Below are 10,694 nucleotides of genomic sequence, written 5' to 3'. Positions count from 1 at the left end.
TACTTGGATTATTGAATAAGCTACAGCAGTATTTGTTTTCGCTTTATGAGTCGAAGGGTAAGCTGCATTTTGGGAAGGATCAATAGAAACCAATGTACTTTATTTGAAAAGCGTAGTGAGGATACTGGAATTTCCCCTCATGCAAGCAGTTCACACCTAACAAATGGTAGGCTCGTAGGGTAGAGGTAGCACGGGCAGCTTCACATGATTGAGAAAAAGCGGTCCACAAAATCACTCAAGTAAGATCATAATCATGCATTGGAAACACTGTGACACCTAGTAGGTATCTTATAGCAATGCACAAGATCCTAATGATGTATCTATGATAATTCAGAGGGTTGTGGACGCGTTTGTCTCATTTTGGATCCAAAATAATGATTGCATGAATTGATATCGAATATTGTTGAGAAAAGTGTGTTTCCAAATGTCCCGGGTTTCTGCTCTACTGTATCATCATTGTCAAGTTAGATAAGGTTTGTTCATCAGCAAAACTGCTATGACGGCCCCGGACATTGGCATGCATCAGCCACACACGCCACATTATGCTCCTTCTTGCCTAGCCCAGCCTCGAGCTAGTCTAGCACGTGCCTAGTACTCCACTCTATCGTAAATTGATATCGCGAACGCGTCTTCCAGATTATGTATATTAGGTCAACTCAACTCAACTCGATCTTACTCCATCCATTTACCACATTAATAAACAATCTCAAGGCTATGAATATTGACTGCGCACTTGAAACATTGTCGCTACCACAACGTTCATTTATACTTTCCAGAAAGTCTCCCTGGGTAATTCAACAACATGATATGATACTACTTATAGTCTTTGTATCTACGGGGTTGTAACATTATGAATTAAGATTCACGGATTCTTATTCGAACGGGATATTATAACACTAGAGATCTCAAATAATCCACAGCAATCAACTTCATCATGACTCTCTTACGAAGCTGGCTTGCCCAAAATATTGAACAATCTTTGAAAGAAGCACTGATTTGGCTGAAATCAACACGTGTTGCACATGAAAAGGCCAGCAAGTCTCACGAGCAATTCTCTTACGAGCAGGAAAGACTCTTCATCAAGCTCGAAAAGCCCGGATTGATTCATTTGATTAGTGTGGGTCATTTATTTGAATATTTTTTCAATAGTTCTGTCTGTTGACACATCTACAGAACGGCGAGGCGCGGGATTCAATGCAGTCTATGATTGTATCTGATGGCACCACCAAGATCACAGCAATATTTCCACAAGATTTTCTGAATCGCTATTTGGAGAAGCACAAAAGGACACTGGGGGAGTTTATTGGAGAAACTCTAGCAGCGGAGAAGTTGCAATTGGTATGATGACCTCGCCAGTTTATAACAAGTTCCTAGGAGTACTAACTTCAACTTCGGGTGTGTGACTTCAATACTACAGTAGAGCCACCAACCAGGTTATACCTGAAGATCCCAAGTTTTAAGCTCAAAGGGCCGCAAGATGTTTCTGGCTCAGCACGTGCTGTGGACATTGGGGGAATTATTAATAGCAATTTGGATACAATAAAAGAGTTCCTGGATGCTGAGAATCGTGGGTACGCTGTTCACCAAAATTTCGAACTCGAATCCCAAAATACTTCAACACCTTCCCAGTCTGTTATGCTTGCGACACAAGATCCCGCTAGTATTTCAGAATCCAGAAGGGAAAAGAGTACTGTTTCTGATTTGCATCGACCAAAGCTGTGCACTTCGAATCATGATGTCCTAGCAATTCTTCAGAATCCTACGGCCGTTCAAATTACAGCTGATAGTCCTCATCTCAGTAAGCCAGGACAACCACTTGACTCGGCTGATATTACGGGGTTAGCACAACCACTTTCCCCCAAATCAAGTTTTGTTGCCACCAATTTGGAAAGAGGTGATGAAACGAGACACATGAACGATTTACAGGTTCAACAGTCTCCCAGGCCTTCCATAGATGAACAAAGAACTGGTAATATCAGGACGCTAGGAGATGAGAGGCCTATTGCGAACAATTCGACGCTAGAGGCTATGGAATCTTCCAGCGGGAAATTTCATGATAATCCTCCAATCAATGAAACATTGCTATTTCAGAAAAATCTGTCGTATATTCCACACCCTTATGGTCGTATTTCAAAAGAACAGAACGATTGGTGCAAGCGTCCGGAATCGGTTGCCTCATTACCGGATGATTGTAGATCCGCACCAAATCTACCCCCAGCAATCCTGAAATCTCAACTAGCTTTTTACGAGAAATTGCTCGCTACACGAGCTTCAGCCACTCCCAAGAATGTAGTACAGAGCAGTCAGGCCTCCAAAGCAGACTCGAGCCAGGACGCTATTGGGACGGAAAGGGACGATTGTACGGATAGTCCCGCTGCCATTTGCCGCTCAAAAGGAACCGAAGAATCTGAATATGCTCATGAAGATCCGCAGTCTATAACTGTGTTTGGTAGTGGTGAGGGCCATCAGTCGGATAGCGACTCAAGTGATCTGACGGAAGTTAGTTGCCCTAGTCCGGAGCGAAACTCAAGACCTAGACAGGCGATGGAGGAAAATTACACCTCCCATCAAAGTTTAAATCGAAATCGTACACATTCACCAAAAGAACACAGCGACGATGAGGATCACCATTCACATAGCAAGTTGAGTGATGCGATGGAAGTTACTTGCCCTAGTTCAAACCGCAACTCAAAGCTTAGACAAGCGGTTGGGCAAAACGATGACGTCGAGCAAATTGCAGGTCGAGCGAATTCTTTAACTATTGAGAGTGGTGATGGAACGCATAATTCCGATAGTTCTGATGTGCCAGTCTCAGAGGCTTGCCAAGAGGCCATCCCGCAATCTTCTCCCATTTTCACAGAAAACAAGGCGAGTTGTGTTATCAAGGACAAAGAACCTACAGCATTGGTCCAATACCCAGCTAATAGTGCTTCGGATGACGAGGAGTTGGAAATGGATATTCCGCATGTCCTGGGCGACGAAATTCAGAGCGAAAACCCACCTGCTTCTGCTGACGTAGACAACGGAATCCAGAGTCGCAAATCACCTGAAAATGATCACCCGCAATTCCCACAGTGTCAGCTCGAAACTGCGCAGCGTAAGTCAGAAGTACAGGTCGAAAAGACTCCAAATCACCGAAAACGGCCGAATGCAGAACTGTCATCAGACTTTGTGATTCCTGGAACTTATGATAGCCCACAAAACGAAACGGTCGAAGACAGCTTACTTATCCCTGAATCCGGGCGATTTCAATCACTCAAATTAGTGAAAGTACCTCCTCAGATGATCGACGTAATCGGTGAGACTCCTCAAGACAAAAAAGAGCCAAAGAACTCTAAGGTTCAACACTCTCGTGAGCAGCAGATATCATCAAATTCCAATGATCATATAGTTTATCCGAGTGTACCGAGGACTCAGTATTACCAATCTATACCAATTCCTAATCTTGATGGGGCTATTTCTGATGGTTTGCACTCTCCTAGTAGGAGCCCGTCCATAAGCTTTTTACCATTAAGTCAAAGTTCTCCAGAGCAAGGACACGGTGGGGAACGTCCTTTCAAACGGCAGAAAATTACGGATCCTATAGCTCTACAGCAGGTTCTAGGTTTCAGTCAAGAGGAAACGCCTTGTAAAGACAGAAACGAAATGGTAAGAGCAAACAGGCGTAAGATAAGAGAAGTTCTACAAAGGCGATCATCAGTAGTAGATCCGGGTTTAATGAGCGATAATACTGGAGGAACAAAAGATGTAGCATTTCCAGAAGATTCCCAAACGAGTCAGCATAGATTTGAGACAGATTTACATGATACAGTAATCTCTGATCAGACCTCCACATCTTACAAAAACTTCCCCCCAGGTCAATCATCTCCCACTTTCGACGGTCGCGACATGACCAGAGCTTCGATTGTACCCGAAAGAACTCGGCTGAGCTCGGGGCATGCTCACCAGTCGAAACAGCGGCCCACTTCGCTTTTTGAGAAGTATTCTAATACTTACCCACGCTATAAGGGCAATAAGAGACAGTTCATATGTGCACTTGTATATTTGGAATGGCTTGGGACCCCCACCAGACAACCTCGGACATCACTTTGGGATGATTTTGTTTGGTTCTATACTCTGTACATGGACCATGTCCTCAACAGTAGAAACAGATTGAGTGGAGTTAGATTCTACAATGAATTGGGCATTTCTGATCCTTATTTTACTCACTTCGACAAAACAACAGGACCAATAATCACCACAGAAAGCCTTAATACTGCATTATCGCCAGAATCTCCGGATTATGGTATTATTGAAGACTTGCGTGAAAAATACAGAAGCACTGCCTCGCAACCGTTAGTTAGTCCCGGGAGCATCAGAGCAAATTCTTTGAGGCAACAATCGAGTGAGTTCATTACTTTTGCAAATACCGATACCCCTTTACCATCAGGAGCCTCCGCTCATCTTGAAAAACTTGCCTCACAAAAATCCTCGAGAAGTTCGGATCGATCGCCATCATCAAAACATACAGAACTCATGCCAATGAGACACAAGGAGAAGCGGACTCACTCAGAAACAACAATTTTGAGGAACGGAACCCCAGAAGACTTTTTAGTGCCATCTAAAGCGTCAGCATTACAATCAACTTCATCTAAAATGCCAGAGACAAATGTGGCGCCATCAAGGGCTTCAAAAGAGCCTAGAAAAGCCCCAGGAAGGTTTTTTGAGACCCAAAGTCAATTGCTATGCTCATCAGATATTGAATCGTTGCCTCATAATAGTTCCTCGCCTCTCCGAAATCTGGCATCACCACGGAGTTTGCGGAAGACTCTGGATGGTCCACCATCAGTACGAACAAGCGCTTGTGAGTTGGCAAGCCCAGTTCAGCGAGAGGCTCCACGCATTGTGTGTGAAATGGGCTTCTCGAGAGAGCGCAGACCGCAACAACGTATATCAAAATCCTCACGTGAAAGATCAATATCTCCACCGCCGCCACGGGAGATCGGGAGATACACGCCAGCCTCTGATAAACCAGAAAATGTTGATGTCGGCCTTGAAAATCAAGAACGGCAGACCAGCCTTGAAAAATCAACCAAGTTCCCATCGACCGCATCGAACTTCAGTGGTAAATGGGAATTTGGCAAGTATCTCGCCCAAAGACGGAGGGAGAGCGGTGTTCGTCGTTCAAGATTGACACCAAGGACTAGTTTCGGCATGAAGCCAAGATCTAGTAGTGACAATAAAGGCTAGGATGGGGTCGTTCATTTCTCAAAGATAGCCCAGTGTTTAAGATTCTGTACTTAGAGTTGTGGAGACCGGCGTGTCAACTCATATAAGGTTATCAATACCCAGATCAATAAGAAACATATTTTACAAATTGTGTTTGAGCACCAATGTAAGAGCTGCTTTGCTATGCCATTCAAACAAACATCGCTGCCCTCCCTAATGGCCCGGGCTCAGGGTGTGAAATAAAATCTAGGCTTGGGAGGTGTGTAAGTGGGGAGCTACCTACGTGATAGGCTAATGCTATTGAAGTATGAATTAGGGGCCCACAGGGGCTGCATAGTATCTAAAACGAACTCTTGGAAACAATTCATACAGCACAACGTTGAATTAGTTGTCCAATAGTAAACCCTATGTACTGCTGCATGCATTGTGTGAAACTGAGTGTACACATGTATATGTACTCTAGACAATAAAGCGATAGATTTAGGTAGATTCCTGCTAGGAAAATGGGACATTTCAACGACATATAAGTTACAATGGCATCGATATTAATTATACGAACTTGTCCTAAAGGACCCCTCATTGCCACATCTGATACAATTGGAGACTACCTAGTAACGACTCTCACCGTTCAGGGATAATAAGGAGGTACATAAGCAACTCCCTTACAGCTCACATCCTCGTATCAATTCATTTCAATCGATCAATCACGTTGCTTTTTGGGCCCTCCTTGCATGAGATCCAGCCTCAACGCCTCCTCCTTAATCCTTTGATGCTTATGTAGCATATTACCTTCACTCACCGTCCTTATATCTTCTTTGCCCACATCTCTACTTCATTATTGCTCAACAAACATTGTTTAGAATCAACTCAAACAATTTCAACATGTCATCATCAAACCGCTTTTTGATCTGGGGAGGAGAAGGTTGGGTTGCTGGTATGTCTAACACCCCACTCCAATTCAAGAGCTTCTGAACCGTGCTAACCCAGTTTCCCCAGGACATCTCAAGACTCTCCTCGAAAGTCAGGGAAAGGAAGTTTACACCACCACTGTTCGCATGCAAAATCGCGAATCTGTCATTGCAGAAATTGAGAAAATCAAGCCAACCCATGTTCTTAACTGTGCTGGCTGCACTGGACGCCCCAATGTCGATTGGTGCGAGGATAATAAGGAGGAGACGATTCGAAGCAATGTTATCGGAACGTTGAACTTGACTGATGTTTGCTACTTGAAGGGTATTCACATTACTGTCTTCGCTACAGGATGTATCTATACCTATAACGATGAGCATCCAATTGGCGGACCTGGATTCTTGGAGACTGATCCAGCGAACTTTGCTGGCTCATTCTACTCAGAAACGAAGGCCCACGTCGAGGAGGTTGGTGCAATTCCTTCAATGATCTCAGAAACAGACACTAACAACTACTGCGCAGGTTATGAAGACATACAACAACACCCTTATCCTCCGACTTCGAATGCCCGTCAGTGATGACCTTCACCCCCGAAACTTCGTCACCAAAATTGCCAAATATGACCGTGTAGTCGACATCCCCAACTCGAATACCATTCTCCACGATCTTCTCCCTGCTTCCATCCTCATGGCCGAGCACAAAGATACCGGTATTTACAACTTTACCAACCCAGGAGCCATTTCTCACAACGAGGTTTTGGCCCTCTTCAAGGAATATGTGAGACCCGATTTCACATGGAAGAATTTCACATTGGAGGAACAATCCAAGGTCATCAAGGCGGGACGAAGTAATTGCAAGTTAGATACTACCAAGTTGGTCAAGAAGTTGGGCGAGTATGGGTATGAGGTCCCAGAAATTCACGAGGCGTACAAGGGATGTTTCCAAAGAATGGCTGCTGCCGGTACCAAATAGATGGGGCTCACATGTAACATGTAACGTAGGCACATGCAGAGGCTGTGATTCTGTGTCTCGTCATCTGAAGTATATCTTTACTCTACAACGTGGTAGAATATCTTCACGCTATATTTCACAAATATACTTATTATTGTTATTGTCCAAAACGTTCTAGGATTTCTCGAATGTATGCTTGTGATATGTTGAGAATGTGAAAATATGGCTACAATCACTGACGAGCCACTTTGACATTATTGTCAGAGGGGCTAAGATGATACACAACGGTTCTACATACGCCGGCATGGATTCTCCAGCTGGATTGTTGCGCATACATGCCATTGGATCAGATGAACATGTTCACACAACGGTTCTATATACGCCAGCATGGGTTCTCCAGCTGGATTGTTGCGTATAGGTGCCACTGGAACAGATGAACATGTTCACCACTTTATATTGAGCAACCAACCCATGTTTTGCGATGATATTCATCCAGTATCTCCTGTTCCCTCTTCATTTTATGACGTTTCCTTCTTCCGAAAGTTAATTCGGTGGGTGCATTGATGAAATCTTAATCTTAAGTACTTTCATACTGTATTTTATGGATCCTTGGCTGCCCCTCCATGAACGAAAATTTCATGCAAACGAACTGAGACAACACTACTGTAGAATAAAAGCACTAGATAGGTACCTAGGTATTTATTAGGTAGGTACTTGGTTGAAACTTGACAGCAAATGACCTGATAAGAAGGAAATTTGATATAAAAAGAAAACCATAACAAAGTCATCATCAGAGTTTAGCTAATGTGTACCTCAACACCCAAATTATTATTTAAAGAATTATTGACAAGAGTAATAAGAAGAGAAGAGAGAGACAGACATCGATATCGTTCGTAATCGTGATTGTGATTGTGACAGTCAATAAAGCCTCGCGTCATACTATCACAATCTCGGCATTCCATTCTTGAATTGCGAGAAAATAATTTCAGCCTTACACCAAAAACCTAACGAGCCACTGTATATTCATCCCATCCCGACTTTCCTTATCATTAAGGTCGCGGAATATACTATTTTCTCTCTTACTCTATCTATTTACCTATTACAACCAACCGTTGTGCTCAAATAACCTCATTCCCTAGAGTACCCCTCAGCAACCTTGAAGATGGTTGTTGACACCACATATTATGAGGCCCTCGGTGTCAAACCCGACGCTTCAGAATTAGAAATCAAGAAAGCATACAGAAAACTAGCTATTATCACTCATCCGGGTAGGTACTTCTTGGCCATTCTCTCACAACATGCGATATTGATGTAGCTGCAGATAAGAACCCCGGCGATGACACCGCCCACGAGAAATTTCAAGCTATTGGCGAAGCCTACCAAGTCCTCAGCGATGAAGAGTTGCGCAAACGATATGATAAATTCGGAAAGGATTCTGCGCAACCTGGGGAGGGATTTGCGGACCCGGCAGAGTTCTTTGGAACGATTTTTGGAGGGGAAGCTTTCGTGGATCTTATTGGAGAGATTACTTTGATGAAGGACTTGACGAAGACTATGGATATCACTATGCAAGAAGGCGCGGAAGAGGAAGAAGAGTGAGTCTGGTTCTATTATGACTGCGGGGCATGGCTAGCGAACCTGAGGGGCAGTGCGATGCTTTGTGATTATTTCGAGGGGTTGACTAATGCGATGATAGATTCCCAGGAACTGAGGCCGCAAAACAGGAGAGTATGGCCGCAGGAGATGAAAAGGCTGGACCATCGGCGACAGAAGCAGATGGAAAAACTACCCATGTTCCCTCCGCATCTGTGTCTGAGACTCCAGACAGCCCTTCGCCCGCATACTCGGAGAAGCCACCAGCTGTCCCCAGCCCTGCCGCATCGGGAACATCAACTCCAAGGCGTACCACACAGATTCCTCTCCGACCAGCTATCATGAACCAAACTGAAGAAGAGGCACAAATGGCTGCCGCAGGTATCACAGAAGAGGAGAAAGAGTTGAGGAAGAAAGAGAAGAAGAAGGGTGGTCTCTCCAAGGCCCAACGTGACGAACTTGCAGCGTATGAGAGAGAACGTGCTGCAGCTCGTAAAGAGCGAGTCGACACATTGGCAAAGAAGTTGGTCGATCGTATCAGCATATGGACAGAGACAGATAAGGGACCCGATGTCACCAAGGCTTTCCAAGAGAAGACACGCCTCGAAGTAGAGAACCTCAAGATGGAATCTTTTGGTCTGGATATTCTCCATGCGATCGGTCAAACCTATCTTCAGAAGGCTACCGGACTGCTCAAATCCCAGAAATTCTTAGGCATTGGCGGTTTCTTCTCTAGACTAAAGGACAAGGGAACTATCGCAAAGGAGACCTGGAACACTATCTCCAGTGCTATCGATGCGCAAATGACCATGGAGGAAATGGCCAAGATGGAAGAAAAGGGTGGCGAGGACTGGACTGACGAGAAGAAAGTTGAATATGAGCGTCGCGTCACAGGAAAGATCCTCACAGCCGCATGGCGAGGAAGTAAATTCGAGATTCAAAGTGTTCTTAGGGATGTCTGTGATGAAATCCTCAATGACAAGAAAGTTCCCATGGCGAAAAGACTTGAGCGTGCTCAAGCTCTCGTTATTTCTGGTGAAATCTACTCCAAGGTATATTTTACCCATCCCCTGTGTCCACAATTTTCGAGCTATAACTAACAAAACCTTTAGGCTCAACGGAACCCAGAAGAAGAAGGCGATTACATGGCCTTCGAACAATTAGTCGCCGAGGCAGCTGCAAAGAAAGAGAGCAAGAAAAAGGGAAAAGATAAGAAAGAACATGGTCATCATCATCATCACTCGCACTCGGATGCGCAAGCCGCCGCGGATGATTTACCTAACGTACCGAAAGCCTAAATCTAGGTGGAGAGATTAGATAAATCGAGTGAAATTGGAGGTAGGAGAGGAGCAGGACTTCAGTGGTAGTATATTATACCTAGCGAAGGGACATCTTGTTATTGCGTTGATCAAAGATGAAACGTCTTGATTAGGGTTGCAGTGTGCCAAGAGCACGATCTGTGGATTTGGGCGTGGAAGGGTAGCAAGTAGATGCCATGTGTATGTCATTGTGGTTATTTTGCATAGGGAATGGAGAGGGATGAGAATGATAGACTTTCAACTTCTATGTGAGATTTCAATGTTCGTTCCTGTTGAGATTCTCAATTTACATTGGCTATTCGACAAAGCTAGGTATAATAGGTGTAAAGAAGGTAAAGGAAAGATAGTAAACACCCTGGCGAAATTCCTTCCCCGAGGGCGTATAGGATCTTATTCTTATTATATGTTATATTGCTTACTTGAAGCCTCTACACGGTAATCCGAAGCAATGCCAATCAATAACTGCAGCCCGGTATAAAACACTCTAACTCAACAAAAAGTATTCCAATTCTAATGAAATATATAGAAATCATCCTCATTATTAAATAAATTGACATTTTAAAACTGATTTGAAATTACAATGGTTCTTGGGGTTTTCATTAAATATTTATAATAAAGTGTTGAAAAGAAAATGGCTGACAAGAGCTCACTAAAAAAGGTTCCAGAACTCTTACATCAATTAATAAATCTCAGGTACAATGAAAAAGAAGAAAT

At 43.8% G+C, this 10,694-nt stretch overlaps 3 protein-coding genes across 3 annotated transcripts; all 3 read left to right on the top strand.

The window, feature by feature from the left end:
- Positions 1 to 934: 934 nt before the first annotated feature.
- On the top strand, positions 935 to 5,229 carry EAE98_002951 (uncharacterized protein; the record flags this gene model as incomplete). Its single annotated transcript, XM_038950571.1, has 3 exons — positions 935 to 1,117; positions 1,174 to 1,338; positions 1,447 to 5,229. The coding sequence occupies 3 exons, from the start codon at positions 935 to 937 to the stop codon at positions 5,227 to 5,229; spliced, it is 4,131 nt and encodes a 1,376-aa protein (XP_038813100.1).
- An 861-nt stretch (positions 5,230 to 6,090) lies between these two features.
- Positions 6,091 to 7,089, top strand: EAE98_002950 (uncharacterized protein; the record flags this gene model as incomplete). Its single annotated transcript, XM_038950570.1, has 3 exons — positions 6,091 to 6,142; positions 6,205 to 6,584; positions 6,640 to 7,089. The coding sequence occupies 3 exons, from the start codon at positions 6,091 to 6,093 to the stop codon at positions 7,087 to 7,089; spliced, it is 882 nt and encodes a 293-aa protein (XP_038813099.1).
- Positions 7,090 to 8,230: 1,141 nt separating this feature from the next.
- On the top strand, positions 8,231 to 9,959 carry EAE98_002949 (uncharacterized protein; the record flags this gene model as incomplete). The annotated part of the gene is made up of 4 exons (XM_038950569.1): positions 8,231 to 8,336; positions 8,390 to 8,663; positions 8,765 to 9,713; positions 9,774 to 9,959. The coding sequence occupies 4 exons, from the start codon at positions 8,231 to 8,233 to the stop codon at positions 9,957 to 9,959; spliced, it is 1,515 nt and encodes a 504-aa protein (XP_038813098.1).
- Between the last annotated feature and the right edge of the window lie 735 nt (positions 9,960 to 10,694).

Source organism: Botrytis deweyae (assembly GCF_014898535.1).
Source record: "Botrytis deweyae strain B1 chromosome Unknown BDEW_005, whole genome shotgun sequence".
Taxonomy (NCBI): Eukaryota; Fungi; Ascomycota; class Leotiomycetes; order Helotiales; family Sclerotiniaceae; genus Botrytis; species Botrytis deweyae.
Note: the sequence above shows the minus strand (reverse complement) of the source record. Positions and strands in the feature narration are given on the sequence as shown.